Consider the following 20,394-nt stretch of genomic DNA (forward strand, 5'->3'; position numbering starts at 1 on the left):
CAGGACTCTCTGGAAGCCAGGGACCTTGAGGGTATCAAAGACCCTGTGGATGTTTCCTGCCAATGACTCAACAAATAGGAATGGGAAGGTTGTGAGGAGAAGCTCTTTGATCAGAAAAGAGTTTCTTAAAACTTGAATATGGTAACTTTATGATTCATGTAAGACACCCAGTTAGAAAGGCCCAGTAGACAATTGGTGTTGCTGGGCGAGAAGCTTTGGAAAGAAGAGGGAAGATTCTTACAGAGAGACAAAAGGTGAGTCATAGGAACGGGCTGTCCTGCCACAGGTGGAAATATCTACGCATCTACAAAATATGGAGAAAAAAGATGACTCTTGGGAATAATCGTGTTTGAAAATAAGAAAACTGAAAAGCTGCCAGCCATGGGATAAGAGAAGCTGTAGAAGTAGGTGGGAAAACATGATTTCAGGAATCTTGAAGATAAAGATGTGTGTTTCAGTGCCAGGGACAGTAAGTGCAGCCGAAAGACTGGGGAGAATCAACAATCTGAAAGGCTATTGAGAGACATTGTAGTGTTTAGGGTTTATACTGGGTGCAAATCAGCTTTCATAATTATCTTGGGGATTATTTATTTAATATATGTAACTTCAACTTCCTTATCTGAATAAAAAGTGAAACGTATCAGGGTCATTGTGAGAACAAAATGGGCTAATGTAAATGTAACATCTAATACAGAACCTGATTAATAAAGGTTTATTACTCACATCATGAGTCTTTCTGGGAAGAGCAGGGTAGGCTCCAGGGTAGACCAAGCATGCTGGTCTAAAAATGGCTGGAGAGGGGAGAAAAAGGATAATGACTTGGGACTTTTTGGTGGTGAGGAGGTGAGGCTGGGACAAGGGTTTCCATTCCCATGTGCAGGGGCTTCCATGGTTTGGACTTCCCATTCATGCCAAAAGAGGCTTTCTTAGCCCATTCAGGCTTTCTTAACCTGCCTAGTTGTGGGGCAGAAAGGACAGAGGTAATAGTGACTCTTAAAATTTGTCAGCAGTCAAACATCAAAAAATGGAGTCAGACTCTTACAAAGAAAGAAAATGTTAATTGCTCAGTCATGTCCAACTCTTTATGACCCCATAGACTGTAACCAATCAGGCTCCTCTGTCAAGCAAGAATAGTGGAGCGGGTTGCCATTTCTTTCTCCAGGCTATCTTCCAAATGCAGGGATTGAACCTGGGTTTCCTGTGTTGCAGGTATATTCTTTACCACCTAAGCCACCAGGGAAACCTTTCTTTCTTACAAAGTGTTTCCCAAAATCTCCCTTAGCTGGACCCCAGAGATACCCACTGCCACTATAGCACCACCCTAAAAAGGAGAAGTACGATAGAAGGAAAGCCAGAGTGGAAAGAGACTTAAAAGTCTTAAAACGATTGCAGTCAAAGTATCTTAGCAAGTGAAATATTGCCAAGGCTTGTTCCAGGGCCTTGAAAGCACAGATACTAGAGAAGAGCCTTGAAATCCTTTTATGGACAAGCACTTGAATTATTTTAAAATGTGTTTGGCTGGATTTTCTCTACTCTACTTATGCCCTTGTTGTCCTTGTGATGGGTGGAAGAAAGTGACAGAACTACTAGCGAAGGGTAGAAATGCTGTTGGTCATGGAACAAGAAGTGTGTGGGACAGAAGTTTAATTCACACTGAAACAAATCATCACCCTCTCATTTCTTACCTATAAGTCACCTTCTTGTCCTTGGACCTACTTTTCTTGTTCTTCTTCCTACAATCCCTGCCCATCAACTAACCCTTTGCTCACCCATGCCTACCTCCCTCATCATCCTTCCTTCTGAGTCAGTCTTCATGACTCTCCCTGTGGTTCATTTCTGTTGGGTCCACATTCCCTCATAATTGCAAAAGCCATTTACATCCCGACTTCCCTATTGTTATTTCACTTTCTCAGAACACCCACCCACTGATGATCCTCTCTTTCAGTCCTGCCTTTGTCCTAGACTTGTTTGGACAAGTACCTAGCCTTTCTCAATGACATTCACTGAATATCTCCACACAGGAGATATTAACAGGAGACTGGATTGGACCTAAAAATAATTATTATAGCTCCTAATTATAGAATGTTTACTATTTGCCTTGTGCTAAGCTACGTCCTATTTGAGCATAACCTCATTTTATCTTGACAGGAATACTCTATGGTATATAACTCCATATCACTCAGTCATGGTGATCTTTTCATGATTTATAGGTATATCAAATCATCACACTGTATACTTTAAATATATACAATTTTACTTTTCAGTTATACTGAATATAGCTAAAGGAAAAAGAGAAATGAATAATTGGATTAAGGATAAAAGGCAAACAATAATATTCAAAGTAGAATTAGTGCAGGCAAGATATTGAGACATATACTTACTACTTAACATACAGAGGGAGTCCGAGGCTCAGAAAAATTGACTTAAGTTGTCGAAGATAGTGTTGCTAAAGAAGTCCTGCCTGGCTTGAACCCAGATCCAATTCTAAAGTCCAGGCTCCACATCACCATTTCTTCCCCTAATTCTAGAAGTGAAGCCTTTTCAAACTATATTGAAATCCCACACATGATTTGCCAATTCTTAATGCAGGTATAAATCCTCCCAACCTCTCCTTTCTTTACAACTGCCTCTTCAATGGTGACATTTTTCTTTATTATATTATTCTGACTTTGCTGAATGTGAAAGAATTTAACTTTCCAAAGTATAATTTTAATATGCCACATTGTAGTATAGCAAATTACTATTATGAGAAGTGTGCTACTTGGAAACTTCAAGTAGCCTTCTAGAGTAACTTGTAATTATAATGAATTGTGTTGATGTTATGTGCATTTTTATTGTATATAATTTAACAACTATGTGATGACTATCTAATTATAGTCTATAGTTCACAAAGTAATAGTTTACAACAATATTTCCTCAGTAGAAGTTATACTTCCACATGAGGTTCTTGTTTTATGTCTGCATACAAGTGGTGTATTACTACAAAACGTGCATACAAATAAAGCCTTACCAACAAAAAGAAAAAACTTTAGAGGTATAATCTGTTTTAGAAACATATTTTCCAAAATTTGCAGAGAAAATTACATCCCTTAAACCAATCAAAGTAAACAATTCATTAAAATATTTTTGTCCTGTCAAACATTGTAAGGAATATCCTGGCAATAATTATGAGAGAAAAATACATTATTCAAGAATAAATCGGAGGAAAAAAAAGTAAATTTTTCTACTTCTGCAAGATGCACTGGGTATGCACCTCAATCATTACGTCCCTTAAGCGCTAAATCAAAGAACAGAGACAACAACAAAAGGAAATCTTGTTGATTCTTGTCTTCAAACTACATCCTGAGCCCATCCACTTCTTACCACCTCCATTGGTACCTTCCTGTCCAAACCACCATCATCTTCACCTGATCACTGCAGTAGCTTCCCAGCTGGTCATCTGGCTCCTTCCTTCCGTCTCCTACAGTCTGTTGGCAACAGAGCATCCAGAAAGACCCTGTTATAACCAAAGTCAAATTGGATTCCTTCTCTGTTTAGAGGCTGCCACTGGCTTTCTTTTCTCTGAGAGGAAAAGCTGAAGTTGCTACAATGACCAGCAAGGCCTTGCCCACTCTGGCCTCCAGACCCCTCTCTGACCTTGTCCTCTATTATCCCCTCCTTCTCCCTCTGCCCCCGACACACTGGCCTTTTTGCTTTTCCTCAGAAATATGAGGCAGATTCTTGCCTTTTGACCTCAGCTTACCTGTCTTTTTTCCTGAAGTGTTACTTAGTCACTCTCTTTTGCTCATATGTCACCTTTTCAGTGAAGCTTCCCTGGACCACCAAAATTAATAGCAATCTACTCTGTCAATCAATTCCCAGATGCCCCAATCTCCTTTACTCTGCTTTATTTCTCCATAGTTTAAGCCACCTTTTCACATACTTTAGAATTTACTGGTTTACTGTGTTTATTGGCTGACCCTGGTAGCTCAGTTGGTAAAGAATCCTCCTGCAGTGCGGGACACCTGGGTTCGATTTCTGAGTTAGGAAGATCCCCCATAGGAGGGCATGGCAGCCCACTCCAGTATTCTTGCCTGGAGAATTCCATGGACAGAGGAGCCTGGCAGGCTACAGTCCATGCCGTTGCAGAGTTGGACAACTGAGTGACTTGCACTTTCACTTTCCTCACTATAATATTCAAGAGGGCAGGGTCTTTTTTCATTGGTGTGTCACTGGAAACCAGAAGAGTTCCTGGCACATAGCAGCCACTCAGATATTTGGCGAATGAATGAATGAATGAATGCTAAGATTACTCAGGCACATGTCTTTGTATTTCACTCTTTCTTTGCTTCCCCAAAATAGCCATGATGCCAGCCTCCCTGAAATCTTGGATAATTCAAAGAGCTGTGCATTAAGAAATAGCCTAAAAAGTTATTTAAGAAATTATAGCCATGTTATTCAGGGTTCTGACATTAATACTGAAATATTCATCATTACATACTGAAAGGTTCTCTGCCTTACTAAATTTTCAAAATAATTTATCATGCCAGGGACAGAATTAATTGAATTATTTTCTACTCTTGAGTCAAGAATTCAACCGATATGCTGTTTTTCCTCCATTTTAGCGTGCTGTCATATATAAGCACAGATCTGATTTTGTGATGAGCTTTTAAAAGCTATTGTTAATTCTTCTATGTGACATTTTTCAGGCAGAACTGCCACAATTCCAGTGAGCAAATAGGATTCACCAGTATCTGAACCTCGTTAAACATAATTGTTAAAGTATAATGAGTCTTTAACTCTCAGCATGATAATCTCTCCAGAGGAAGAATTTCCTTGAATGATATGAGATCAATGAAATCTAAGACTACATGTTTTTCTCAACAAAGATTGACCATGTGTCTACTATGATAGAATTATTGCTAGATGCTGGAGCCCAAAGATCAACAAAAACCTGCCCTTGTCCCAGAATGATTTGGTCTGGGGAAGGAGACTAATAGGAAATTGCCTAATAAGTCTGTGATATGCTAAATGCTATAGCAGTTTCATTGAAAAGTTCTGTGAAAACATCGAAGAGAGATTTTTTTTTTTTTTCATTTAACCATCTTTATTAACCACCTCCAGCACTGTGGTGCTGGAGAAGACTCTTGAGAGTCCCTTGGACAGCAAGGAGATCAAACTAGTCAATCCTAAAGGAAATCAACCCTGAATGTTCATTAGAAGGACGGATGCTAAAGCTGAAGCTCGAATACTTTCTTGGCCACCTGATGTGAAGAGCTGACACATTGGAAGAGCCCCTGATGCTGGGAAAGATTGAAGGTAGGAAGAGAAGGAGCTGATTGAGGATGAGATAGTTGGATGGCATCACTGACTCAATGGACATAAGTTTGAGCAAACTCTGGGGGAGATAGCGAAGGACAGGGAGGCCTGATGTGCTGCAGTCCATGGGGTCGCAAAGAGTTGGACACAACTTAGTGAAGAACAACAATATTAATCACCTGTTCATGTAGACGTGAATAAGATACAGTCTTCTGAGAGGTATAGATTATGTTATTCATGCTGATCCCACATGCGTGACTGAAAACGTTGGATCTTGAAATGCCACTTGGGAACAATGTCCAGTTTTAACTGGCGAAACTTTTAGAGCACACCTTTTTTGTGGTGTAGTTACTGGACTCAATGTGCCAGGCACTGAGCTTGGTGCTGCTGGGTGGTTTAGGCTCTGATCACTACATGTCTGCACGCCAGGGTGGACTGGCTACTATGAGTTCCAGGAAATATTGCAACCAAAAAGCACCCGAGACTTGTAACTAGTCTTATTCAAAATCTCTCCTTTGTCTGATTCTTGCACAGTGTTACAAGTTTTATATAAAAAGGCTGAATGCTTCATAAATAATTTAAAATTTTAATGCTATTAGGGTGAGAGTGAAAAATTAAGAAGAACTAAGAAATACTTTCAGCCATCTTCCATGAACATTTAAAAATTGAGAAACTGACCAACGGATATCTGTGAGTTGAATTGCTCATCACTTAATGAAGTAGCCAAAAAGACAAATTTGTGTTACATTCAAGTGTATTATGAATCCTGTGTACAATGATGTATACCAAGTGTACAAGGGTATACTTAGCTATATGTGAACATAAACTTGCTCTTATAACAATTAACATACTTGAAAATGACAATAATAAAATTTACACAATATAGTACTTACTATATATTAGGTACTATTTGTATAGTAAGTAATTCAGTCATCTAAATGACCATATTAGGAACCAGGATTACCCCTGGTTTTTTACAGGCAGAGGAAAGCACAGTGAGCTTACCAGCCCAAGGTCATTGCTAATAAGTGGCACAGCCAGAGTTTGAACCCAGGTGATCAGGCTCCAATCACCAGGTAAATTCTATGCTATATTGCCACACAGATAAGACAGCCAAATAAGCCATGTTCATTGTTTAATTCATAGCATATTCTGGCAGGGCCTTGTATTAAGTGGATGTTTTCACTCAGAAATGTGTTAGATAATATTCCATTGTTCCCTTTCTTTATCATCCATCACTGATGGATGCATCAGTGAACATTTAAGTTGCTTCCATGTCGTGGCTATTGTAAATAGTGCTTCAGTGAACACTGGAGTGCATGTATCTTTTCGAATTATGTTTTTCTCTGGCATAAAAAAGAATGAAATAATGCCATTTACAGCAACATGAATGGACCTGATTGTCATCCTGAGTAAGTCACACAAAGAAAGACAAAAATTATGTGAAATTGCTTATATGTGGAATCTAAAAAAATTGATGCAAATTAACTTATTTATAAAGCAGAAATAGAGTCACAGATGTCGAAAACAAATTTATGGTTGCCAAGGAGGAAAACTGGGGGTGAGGGATAAGGTGCAAGATTGGGACTAACATAAATACACTACTACATATAAAATATGTAACTAATGAGAACCTACTGTGTTACATAGGGACCACTTCTCAATACTCTGTAATGACGTGTGTGGGAAAAGAATCTAAAAAAGAGTGAATGTAAATGTTTGTGTAACCAAGTCACTTTGCTGCACAACAGAAACTAACATAACATTGTAAATTAACAACTGAAATTTAAAAATTAATAAAAACTTAAACAAAAATTAAAATAAAGAAATGTGTTAGGGAAAAATACATTAAATGTATAATCCTAGTTTGGAAAATTTTTGCTTTTTTTAATGTTTCTTAACTATAATACCATCCCAAAGTACTAAAATATCTTTCAAGAATGACTCAGTTTATGCCTAACCAAAATATTGCTAATGATGAAATAGCAACACCTCAGAAGTTTTAATTACCCATCACATAACGCAAGGCACACCCTGCTAATTATCTCTCTTAACGTGAAGTTAGAAGTCCAGACTATGACATATTTACTTTGCAAGGCAGAAGAATTAAAGGTAGTGTGAGTCCCATGCTCTTCTGGACCTAGAACTTAAATACTAATTGATACCATTTTGAAGAAAACTGCTTGATATTTTTATAGTTGAGTGACTTTGCAAGCAAAAAATTTCAAGATTTTACATTATTGAAAAATCAACTCAGATGTTTGGAATTTGGATTGCTGCACTTTTATTCTTTGACAAATCACCAGGTAAGACTCATAATTTATAATTTCTTTGAAACAGAGTATATTGACATCTTAAATATAATTGACATGGACTTTGAAATATTGGCTCTGTTTATATTTTATTCTTCATAAAGTTATCTAAAGGAAAATGTACCAGTTTCATAACAATGAATCTGACAAGCATATGAAAAGCATCAATTTCCAATAAAATAAAAGTCACTGGACAGTTTTGTACTGGGCCTCCAGCTTCATCATTTAGTAGCTTTATGGTCTTGGACAAATAATTTTGCCATTGAAGTTTCAGTTTCTTCACTTCTAAGATGAGTATTTAGCAGTAAATAAAGACATACATATTTCCATTTTCAGTACCTGATTCACAATAGATGCTCAATAAATGTTTGAATGAATGAATGAATGAATGAATGATTAATGCTGATTGGAAACTCCACATTGATTTTTTTCATTTGTGTCATGATCTTACACCTTAGCTCAGTATTTATTGACTTCTGAACTTTATATTATAAACTCCTTATGTATTAACATTACCTATGTAGTAGTTATTGGTTTCTTTTGTTCTTACCACCCTGCTTCAACATTGTGCGTGTAAGCACAATAAAAGTTAGTTAGTGCATTTTAGCCAAAATAGAATCAAAGGATTTCAGTGTGTTTTAGTCCCTGCTGTCCAGCTCTCCTTATGGAATAAAAATAAAGGGATGGAGCCCTTGTTAGTTTTAGTATATGCCAGGAACTGTGCTCTATTTTCCATGATTTTCCTACCCCAGGACAGTTCCAGTTGAATGCTGAAAGCAGATTAATGAGTTCCAGAGCAGAATTAACTGAGTCAGGTATGCCCTGGTCTATTTTCTTGAATTGTCACGTCTCTTCTCAGTGTTACCACCTCCTCCTAGAGTTCAGAGGCCTTCTTACTATCTCTACTCCCAGCCCACCCCTCAAAACCCTCTCTGAACAAGGATATGAATACATTTTTCTTTTAAATCAACAAATACAGACACCTACTATGTGCCAAGTACTGTGTTAAGCTCTGGAGACCCAGTTGTGATTGATAAGTTCCATATCTATCAGAAAGACATGTTTTTCAAATATTTGCTTTTCAATAGGCAGTGACTTCTGTTTAGAATCTCACTGAATTAAGCACAAAGTATAAAATGGCAAGTACCAGAAGACTGAAAACAAATAGACTCTATTAAAAATTGAATAGGTGTGATATAGTTTACAAAACAAATGTGATATGGACTCAGTTTTTAAATTATGGCAGCTAAGATATGTATGTGTAATAGAAATATATATAACCTAAATTTTATATAACTATTTTTTTTTTTCTAAATTTTATATAACTATTTTTAAAAAAAGCATTTGATCTAGCAGCTAACTCTCTCCTGAGTCCCCTCCTTACCCAGTTGAAATGTGATCAGTCATGCTTTTTCCTTGGTGTGCACACTGGACTTCTCTGCTGCTCTTAATTCACTTGGTCAACCATGACCCTGATTAAATCTTACACTTTGCAATATTGTGACTGCACTTGTATAGCTGAATGTGCCTGGAGAAAAACACATACCAGGCTGACTGTCTCACTGTGAAATCACGGTTGTTACACTAAAGTGGAGCATGAATCTGCCAAGCCATCATATTCGGCTTCCCTGGTTGTTTCATTTTCCCAGGCTCCTGGGTTACTTCATTCTTCTCCCTTCTTCTCCCCTCTACTCAAACCTCCAGTGCCTTCCTGTCCACTAACACTCTTGGCCGATGGGCTTGTTTCCTATTTCGAAAAGAAAATAGAAGTAAAAAGAAGAGTCCCTTCATAAATCCCCAGTACCACACTTATCCAGTTACCTGCATGTATTTCTATAGTAAAACTTATATGTTCACATTAAGTGGAATAAAGAAAAAAATATACATGGCTTTAGACCCATTTTTTTCTACCGAGTTTGCTGAAAACTAAAAAAGGAAAAAATAAAAGCCCCACTTTTTTCCTCAAAGACTTTTAGATTTTGAATTTGCAGACTAAAGTGTCATGGACCTGCCTTTCCCCACACCCCCCATCTTATTTCTTCAGTTCCATTCAGGGCAGCCTCCTCGTAATTCTTCATCATACTAGATGTGCTTGTACTTCTTCTTCCCTCTGCCTGGAATGCCTCCCAGAAAATCCATCAAGTTTACTCCTCATCCCCTCCATGTATGGATTCAAATGCCACTTTTCTTTGCTAGGTCTTCCCTGGCCACTCTATTTGAATTGTAACCCCTCCTGACAGAAACACACTCGCACCTTCACCCCTGTCATGTTCTGTGTTTCTCCCAGCACTTGCCACACTTAAACATATACCATATTTTATTTATTCTTATCCATTGCCTGTCTTCTACCCCCAACTAGATTACATACTCCATGGGCGCCTGAACTACTTTTTCCACTGCTGAGTCCTCAGTGCTGAGAACCATCCCTGGCATATAATAGGCACTCAGATAAATACTTCTTGAATAAATTAATGAGTCTATTTTCCAGCTTTTCTATGTCATTGAAAAAGGTTGTACACAGTACCATAAAGAAAAGACTCATTTAGAAAGTGGAAATTAGGGAATCTGGTCTCATCTCTTTATGGCAAATAGATGGGGAAACAATGCAGTGACAGACTTTATTTCTTGAGTTCCAAAATCACTGCAGATGGTGAGTGCAGCCATGAAATTAAAAGACACTTGCTCCTTGGATTGAAAGCTATGACCAACCTAGACAGCATATTAAAAAGCATAGAGATCTTTGCTGACAAAGATCTGTCTAGTCAAAGTTATGGTTTTTTCCAGTAGTCATGTATGCATGTGAGAGTTGGACCATAAAGAAAGCTTAGCACCAAAGAATTGATGCTTTTGAACTATGGTGGTGGAAAAGACTCATGAGTCCTTTGGACTGCAAGGAGATCAAACTAGCCAATCCTAGAGGAAATCATCCCTGAATATTCATTAGAAGGACTGATACTGAAGCTGAAACTCCAATACTTTGGCTACCTGATGCGAAGAACTGACTCATTGGAAAAGACCCTGATGTTGGGAAAGATTGAAGGCAGAAGTAGAAGGGGATGACAGAGGCTGAGATGGTTGGATGTCATCACCGACTCCATGGACGTGAGTTTGAGCATGCTCCAGGAGTTGGTGATGGACAGGGAAGCCTGACGTAGTGCAGTCCATGGGTTCACAAAGAGTCGAACCTGAATGAGCAACCGAACTGACTCAACAGAGGTGGTTCAGCAGGTAAAGAATCTGCATGCAATACAGGAGACAAAGGAGACGTAAGTTCCATCCCTTGGGTGGGGAAGATTCCCTGGAGGAGGAAATGGCAACCCACTCCCGTATTCTTGTCTCAGAAATCCCATGGACAGAGGAGCCTGGTGGGCTGCAATCCATGGGGTTGCAAAGAGTCAGACATGACTTAGAAACTGAATGCACATGCCAATTTATGATTTCTTAGCCAATTAAAGCTAGTTTCATATAATGTGCTATATTTCAGATGCTCCTGTAAAGAACTTTTAGATCAAAGAGGAAACAAAACATTTCAGTTGAAAAATACAGCAGAATATGACTCAATAATAGAAGAAACTATAAAAGAACAATTAACATTGAAAGAAAATTTTAATTAATAAAAATAGAGGTTAATGCATTAGAAAAACAGGAAGAAAACAATATAATTGATAAATTTAAGTGGTGGTTGTCACATAAACGTGAAAAAAAAAAAAGAAGCCATGATGGCAGTTTTAAATAAACAAAGGGAAATAACCATGGATGTGAAAGACATTTAAATGATTACATTTTGTATAAATTTATGCTAAGAGAACTGAAACTCTGTATCAAAGTAAATCCCAGATAAATGAACATTTAAAAGTAAAAGAGTAAAACAAAAATATTATGAAAACAGACTGAAATTGTTAATGATCTTAGAGTGCAGATGGTTTTTCTAAACAAGAAAAAACTCCAAAGCCATAAAGGAAAAGATGGATTATGTTGTTGAATAAAATGCAAACTTCTATATGACAAAAAGTAAAATCTATTAAACAAAAATGTTTAACTAGAATGTCTTTGCTAAATATCTGAGAAAGGGTGGAAATATTTTTAACTGTTCAAAGAGTTTTTAAACATAAATAAAGAAAAATAACCTTTTAGGAAAATGTGCATACAGCATGAAAATCTCACCCATTAGACAATGTGCAAATGCCAGAAATGCACAAAAAGATGTTCAAGTGTATAGGTAGTTAAAGAAATGCAAACTAAAATGGCAAAAGTTGGTGCATATGGGAATTTAATGTGCATACCCTTCTGCGGTAGATTTTATTGTTCCCCCTTATTTACCCTGCTGCCGCCCCCGAAGGGTTCCTTCCACAGAGCCGCCTTTGTCCACAGGACACGTACAGCAGAGAATAGTGCCAAGTCTGAAGACCTGCTTGAAATCTGCCTGGTTCGGCTGTTACATCCATTTCCTTGGCCCCAAGAGTGCTGAACAGGGTCTGTTCCTTAAACTTGGATCCTGGAATAAAGAAGACTGATAGCTCAGAGCCACATCCAACCTAAAACCATTGCAGTCAAAATACAACATGAATAAGAAATGAACTTAATTTTTATAAGCCAGTGAGACTTGGAAATCATTTGTTACCACAGTGCAACCTAGAAAAAACTAATTGACGACATACCTCCCAGTTCTGTTTAGTGATAGATTGACCTGCATTATGGTTCATTTTTGCTTATGAAACATTGAACAAGGTGATCACCTTTTCTAAGTCTTCCTTTCATCACACATGACACATAGGGCTTAATCTGTTTTTGTTATTTTAATTATCATTAATATAAGACAAAGAAACCAATGTGGGCATAATTTGGTGGAAAAATACTTTTTAGTTTTGCGGCTTTTTTCTTACTACAAAGGTAATTTATATTCATTATTGAAAATTTGAGGCCATAAATGAATAATATGTTGGAAAAAAACAAAAACAATGCTAACACCATTGTTAATATTTTGGTGAAGTTCGTTTGAATTTTATCTTTTCCCTCATACATTTTAAATGAAACTATATATTCCAAGTAGTTTGCTTATCTGTCTTTTCCCACCAACACTATATCATTCTCACTTTCTTTAAATGTTTCATTACAAATTCTCTGTAAACATTTAAATGGCTAGATAATATCTTTAATTCTATAATTTTAGAACTATATCCTTTGATATTTAGGCTATTTAAATTACTGGCCCAATTTCAAGTTACTAATTTTATATGTGTATTTAAATGTGTATTTTTAAACAGCTATTAATCTTTCCATTTTTTTCCTAAATAGTTTTAATAGCTTATGATGTTGATAAGCTATTGTGTATTAGTTAGTTGCTCAGTCATATCTGACTCTTTGCGACCCCATGGACTGTAGCCCGCCAGGCTCCTCTGTCCATGAAATTCTCCAGGCAAGAATACTGGAGTGGTTGCCAGTTAAATCACATCTAATTTCTTAACCACATCTAATTTCTTCTACTTTAATGCCCTTTCTGTTGCCCTATGGGAAAAGGGCTTGTTGGCCAATACCCCTGATAAGTTACAAACATAGAAAACATGCAGTATTTACAATCTTCATTTTTAAACCCAAACTCTCTTTCCTTGACTGAATAATGTAGTTGAGAACTTAGAGTGTTGCAGTGTTGGGTGTGGGGGCGTGGGGCATGGAATGGAAAAACTAAGGCAGCTGGACTTTCTATGAAAAATAGATGGTTGTATTAGAAAGCTATTATCCAATATGAAATCATTGGTTCAAATTGGAACTGAATGTATATGTGCATCAAGAGGAAAAACAGAATGGATTCCAGGCGGGAGAAATACTGATTGAGACGCGGCACTGTTTTAGGGATATATTGAAGAAGGCACATGTTCACACTTCCAACAAGAGGAAACGAAGTCAGCCAGAGAATTCTGGAAAACAGAAATGGCACACAAAAAGCATGATCTGAATGTGGAGCCAGATAAAGTGACACTCACCTGGAGGAATTTGTGTATTGTGGAAAATAAGAGTTCATTTGAATATTCTCCTTTGAAGGGAAGGGCTATGTGAACAATGGAAGTGCCGAGAAGGAAATAGCATGCTGGCTGGCTCTGATGGGAAGAAATATTTATCTGGTCATAGTAATATAAATTTGGTTTATTGATTTTCAATTTTTTTAGAGTCAGTGTACAGATAAGACAGGGGCGATTTAATTATCATCATAGAACAAGGACTGAATATTATCAGTCTTGACAGTATGAATGTAAAATTGCAGTGGACAGATATCAGAGATGGAAGGCAGGCAGAGATGCAGTATCTCTTCAAACTTTGTCTTGCAAAGGCATGGAGACCTGGGTTCGATCCCAGGGTTGGGAAGATCCCCTGGAGAAGGGAAAGGCTTCCCACTCCAGTATTTTGGCCTGGAGAATTCCATGGACTGTACAGTTCATGGGATTGCAAAGAGTTGGACATGACTCTCGGACATTCACTTCGCACAAACAACCATCCAGGAGCAGCAGCAGTAGTTTACATTTTCCTAATACTCCCAGAACCAGATGCAGGCTGCCGCTCAAAGATGCCAGCCCCAGCCGGCTAGCACCCCTTTCTCAGAGGCCTGAATACCAGTACCAACGCCGCCACCTCTTCTGCTTCTCTCACCAGCCCTTCTGCTCGGAGCTGCTCCCTGTAGTTAGTTCCTCCTTTCCTCTTCAGGTCTCCAAAACCCGGTTAGTAACAATGTATTGTATTGAACTCTTACAGTTAAAGTAACTAGAGTGGTTTCTGTTTCTTGCCCTGGATGATCCAGGAAATAGGTAGATTAATGAAATCCTCATTTATTATTGCAGGAAGTTAATAGATCATGTGTGACTGACGTTGATAAATCAAAACCTAGTAGTGTAAGCACATTATTTATAGAGATATGGAGGTAACCATAAAAACTGCAGACATGTGTTTTAAGTTATTGCCTCTGGGGAGAGGGTTGGGTGTATGGGTGGGCAGGTGAAAGAGCATATTTTTAGCATACACACACTTCTTTGATTAAAAATATGTTTTAATTTCCTCTCATCTATATTTATATTTAATATAAATGTATTTAATTATATTTATATTAAATATAAATTAATAAATATACAATAAATATTATAATATATTTAATAATGTATAATAAACTATATTAATTAATAAATATATCTCATATATATTTACTATGGAATCTTATTCTTAGGGAATGAAGCAAGGCAACATTTCCTAAGACTATGAAGTTAAAAAATAGTGGACTTGAAAATCGAGATTTATTTAATATATTTTGGTAAGGGATGAAAGAAAATCCTCAAATTCAAGTCTTCAAATGGCTCTAACCAATATTAATAGATAATCATAAATTGAATAAATTATCAATTTTTTGAATTGAATAACAGTAATTGAATAAATCATAATTATAAATTAAGATCATAATTGAATAAGTTAAACTATCACTCTGAAAAACACTATGAAATAAAGTTTTTAAAGCATTTATTTATACAAAACAAAAAAAACAGTTGACCTGTTTATCCCAGGCCCACAACCTCCTGCCTCTGGCAACCCCCGGTCTGTTCTCTGTATTTATGCGCTTGATATATCATCGTTATCTGATTTGTTTCATTTAGCACAATACCCTCGAGGTCCATTCATGTTGTTGCAAATTGCAAGATTTCATTTTTTAATGGCTGAATAATGTTCAAATGTATAAATGTATGTTCTACAGTTTCTATTCACCAGCTGATGGAAACTTAGATGACTTCTCTCCTTTTGCTATTATAAATAATACTAAAATGAACATGGGTGTGCATGTGTCTTCTGAGGTTCGTGTTCTTATTTTCTTCAGATAAATACCCGGAAAGGAACTTGCTGGATCATATGATAGTTTTGTTTATTTATTTGAGGAGTCTCCATACTACTCTCTATAATGGCTGTGGTGGTGATTTAGTCGCTTTGTTGTGTCTGATTCTTGCTACACCAAGGACTATAGCCCACCAGGCTTCTCTGTCCATGGCATTTCCCAGGCAAGAATATTGGAGTGGGTTACCATTTCCTTTTCCAGGGGATCTTCCCGACCCAGGGATCAAACCTGTGTCTCCTGAATTGCAGGCAGATTCTTTACCACTGAGCCACCAGTGAAACCTATAATGGCTTTACTCATATATATAGTATAAATATATCTTATATATAATATCAATATATAATATTATATAATATATAATATACTCATATATATATCATATATATAGTATCAATATAAATGGCTATACTCATTTATATTCCCACCAACGGTGCATAAAGTTTGCCTTTTCTCCACATGATGCCAACACTGGTTATTTTGTTTATAACAGCCATTCTAACAGGTCTGAGGTGATACTTCATTGAGGTTTTGATTTGTATTTCCCTGATGATTAAGCTGTGGGCCTGACATATATGGCCTTTATTGTGTTGAGGTATGGGCTCCCAGGGGGCACCAGTGGTAAAGAACCTACCTATCAAAGCAGGAGATGTAAGAGACACAGGACATGTATGATCTTTTTCATGTATTATTGAATTCTGTTTGCTAAAATTTTGTTGAGAATTTTTGCATTGATGTCAATCAGAAATAATAGCCCTTAAGTTTCTTTTCTTGTGGCATTCTTGTCTAATTTTGATATTCAGGGTATTACTGGCCTCGTATAATGAATTGGAAGAGTTCTCTTCTCTGCTATTTTTTGGATGAGTTTGAGAAGGACTGCTGTTACTTCTTCTTTGAATGTGTGATAGAATTCACCAGTGGAGTCATCTTGTCCTTTTGTTTACTGGGAGCTTTTTGACCACTGATTCAATCTCCTTAGTAATTGATCTGTCCAGATATTCTATTTTATCATGACTCAGTCTTTATAGGTTTGTGTTCCTAGAAATTTATCCATTTCTTCTAGGTTGTCCAATTTGTTAGCATATAATTGTTTATAGTAGTTTCTTATGATCCTCTGTATTTCAACAGTGTCAGTACTGGCTTCTCTTTCCATTCTGATTTATGTTTTTGTGTCCTCTCTTTCTTTCTTGGTGAGTCTGGCTGAAGGCTGGTCAATTTTACCTTTTCAAAGAACCAGCTTTTAGTTTTTGTGTTCATCTATAAATGAAAGTGTAAGGTCATAGTAAAAAATGAACTAAAGTCAATGAATGAAAGAAATGATCAAGACCTAGTTTTCCCCAAACCTCTCATTTTAAAGATGAGTAAAGTGAGCTCCAGAAAGAAGAAACAGTTAAAATTGAATGAAACTTTGCTCTCATTTATACTCTCTGAAGGGATTCTTAAGTGGTGCTAGTGGTAAATAATCCACCTGCCAATGCAGATAAGAGCCACAGGTTTGATTCCTGGTGGGGAAGATCCCCTGGAGGAGGGCATGGTATCCCACTCCAGTATTCTTGTCTGGAGAATCCCATGGACAGAGAAGCCTGACTAACTACAGTCTATATGATCTCAAACAATCAGACACAACTGAAGCAACTTAGCACGTAGGCATACACTCTGAAACATTTTTCAGACTCCTGCTGTGTGCCAGGCATGGTACTAGGCTCTGGAGACACAAAGATACCTTTCATCAAGAGTTATATGTCTTATAAGAAAAAGAAGACCCTCAGGGAAGACACAGTATCCAATCTTATGTCTCTGGCCCATTTTAACGAGGACTATCCTGTGTAATGGTTCATTTAATCTTCATAACCAGGCTGTAAGGTAAGTGGAATTATCTCCATTTTACAGAGAAGGAAACCGAGACTAAAAAAGGTAACATAATTATCCAAAGTCAGGGATGTATCATATCAGATCTCCTACACTCTCATCTGCGGTGCTTTAGTCTGTATGGTCATGGCCGTGAGATGGAGAAGGGATGGGAGGGGAAGCGGAAGGGAGAGCATTTTTTTTGAAAAGACTCTCCCTGAGTCACACTTGTTTAAAGACTAATTTCAATAAACCCTCTTAGTGTGAAACACAGCCGTTCTCTGGGCCTGGTTCCTATAATACTAACACTCTATCTTTTAGCTGCAGGGGAAGAAGTTTGCTATGAAAGGGTAGGATGCTTTAAAGATGGTCTGCCATGGACTGGGACCTTCTCAAGACAGTTTGCAGGGTTACCCTGGTCTCCAGAAAAGATAAACACTCGCTTTCTGCTCTACACTAGACAGAATCCCAAAGTCCATCAGGTAAGTTAACCCGCTGCCTTCACACACGTATTATTCTAAAATAGATGTTACTCCAAGCACAGAAACCATAGATAACCTATTCTGGTAGAAACTCTTGAGTTAAAGGGAAACATTTTTTTTTAGTGTTGTGAGCCAGATATTTCTCTCATTATTTGCCCTGTTATTTAAAAACAAAGATTGCTCTGAATATGTGTTTCATATGGGATAAATTTGATATTTCGTTCAGTTAATATATTAATTGAGAACCTTCCACATTGTAAGACTGAAGAAGCAACAATACCTATTATGTACTAAATTGAATAAACAAGACAGTGTCTTAAATTTACTACACTAGGAGAAATGAGATATGTAACCTAATAGCTTTGTTGCAGCATGATTTTGGTCTGTGATGTAAGGTAACAGATCAAAGACTTTGGGAACAGAGAGAGGAAGGGATTACGTGGGGATGGGAACCAGGAAAGACTTTTAGGAGGGTTTGAGGTGTGTCCTGAAGGAAAGGCAGGGTTTTCAAATGCAAAGACAGGGAAATGGTGTGAATGCGCGCGCACACACACACACACACACACACACACACACACACACACACAGTGATGTAAGGTAACAGATCAAAGACTTTGGGAACAGAGAGAGGAAGGGATTAGGTGGGGATGGGAACCAGGAAAGACTTTTAGGAGGGTTTGAGGTGTGTCCTGAAGGAAGGGCAGGGTTTTCAAATGCAGACAGGGAAATGGTGTGAACGCACGCACGCACACACACACGAGAGACAAGAGGGAGTGTTTGATAAATGACACAATGTTGGGTTAGACAAGGCAGAGAGGAAGTCTTCAAATGTGGAGTGGGTTAGAAACACAGTTTTAGAAACAATTTGTATAATTCCTTCCTGGGGAGATGGGCTATTACCCTGGGAGCCATGAGGACCCACTGTGAGTTTTTAGGAGGCTCTAGGACCTTTATTCTAGCTGCAGTGTACTTTCTGGCTTGGAGCTGAGAGAGCAGGGATTGGGGGCTGGGGAGAAGGAGGCACTGCCAGCCGGTTTAGTCCCGTGCTATCTAGTCACCAGCCACATGTGGCTCTTGAAATAAAGCTAAAAATTCAGTTCTTCAGCTACGCCAACCACATTTCAAGTGCTCAAGAGCCACACATGACCAGTGGCTACTGTGTTGAACGGCACAAATATAGGACATTTCCATCATCACAGAGAGTTCTGTTTGACAGCACTGAATAAAGCTCTCGTGCGATTTGGATCAGACACGGGAACTAACCAGAGCCAGAGTAATGAGAGTGAGTACTTTAACAAAAAACTGACATGTTAAACATCATCAGCTGTCCTGAGATTTCACATATGCATGATAGGAAGAAAAATGACCCTCTTGTCTGAAAAATTTAGGGCAAAAGAAAGAGTTCAATTTTTGACAAATGAAGTTGGTTTAGACTATTGGAGATGTTAGTCGTACAACTTGGCAGGTTGTCTGGAGCTGCAGAAATACATTCAAAATCTTTTACGCAGAGGTGAGAGTTGAAACTCAAGAGTGCATGAGATCTCAGGGGAGAGAACAAAGCATGATACGAGACCCAGGTGGAGCGTCTATATTTAGGGGGCAGGTGGGAAAGGAGCCAGGGAAGGAGCAAAAATCATCTCCAGTCTTTACCTGCATCTATAACCTTGGGGCTTGCTTTCCACCAGACCCGTTACATGCAGGGCAGGTCTCACCAGCCAAGACAGCCGCCTTCTAGGCCTTCACACCCTGCAAACATGGCTATCTTCTTACCAGACTTACACATACATATGTACACATAACTCTTTACTGAAATATACCATCTGCTCTATAGATTACGGCTCTAGTGAGAACAAAGAAGAAAAGACAAGACTTTAATTTGAGTACAGAGAAACTTATAAAGAAAATGTCTTCAAAAGTTTGATTTCTATAACTGTCAAAAAGGAGAGGGAAAAGTATTACCCAGCTGTAGAAAGGAAATGAAATTCTAATAGATGGTACAATATCTTGCAAGCGTTTTGCTAAATTGAATATGCCAGACACAAAAGGACAAATATATGATTCCAGTTACATAACATACCAAGAATAGTCAAATTCAGAGAGACAGAAAGTAGAATATCAATAGTTACCAGGGGCTGGGGGAGGCGGTGATGGGAGTTACTGTTTAATGGGTACAGAGTTTCAGTCCGAGATGATGAAAATGTTCTGGAATGGTGGTATTGCTTGCACAGTAATGTGAATGACAGTGCAAGTGAATTTTGCTCTTAATGATGGATGAAACAGTAATTTTATGTTATGTGTATGTTACCACGTTTTTAAAAAATGTAATACAAATGTTTGGAGGCACCTCTATCCATTTGGGACTTTCAGGGTGAATTTTTCTGCTCAGGACTAACTGTATCCCCTGATGTTGACCCTCAGCCCTCATAGGACTTGCTGATCCGTTATCCTTCTGGACAGAGACATGCACTAGAACTTTGTAGAGCACAGGCAGTAAAACAGAAGGTGATGAAGACCAGTCTTCAGGCAAGGCTGAGCCCAATGGGCAGTGGAGAGAACATCAGAAAACCGAATATTTTCCTAAGAAAAGGGCCAT

General features: G+C 37.9%; 1 protein-coding gene across 1 annotated transcript in view; it reads left to right on the forward strand.

Annotated features, from left to right (window-relative positions):
- The window catches only part of PNLIPRP3 (pancreatic lipase related protein 3), an 87,273-nt gene that overhangs the window by 41,717 nt on the left and 25,162 nt on the right, over nt 1-20,394 (forward strand). Inside the window, exons 2-3 of the mRNA XM_065919227.1 lie at nt 14,144-14,320; nt 17,582-17,801. Coding sequence (XP_065775299.1) covers nt 14,144-14,320; nt 17,582-17,801 — 397 coding nt within the window. The remainder of the gene's footprint in view (nt 1-14,143; nt 14,321-17,581; nt 17,802-20,394) is intronic.

This window comes from Muntiacus reevesi, chromosome 2, assembly GCF_963930625.1.
Source record: "Muntiacus reevesi chromosome 2, mMunRee1.1, whole genome shotgun sequence".
In the NCBI taxonomy this organism is placed as follows: domain Eukaryota; kingdom Metazoa; phylum Chordata; class Mammalia; order Artiodactyla; family Cervidae; genus Muntiacus; species Muntiacus reevesi.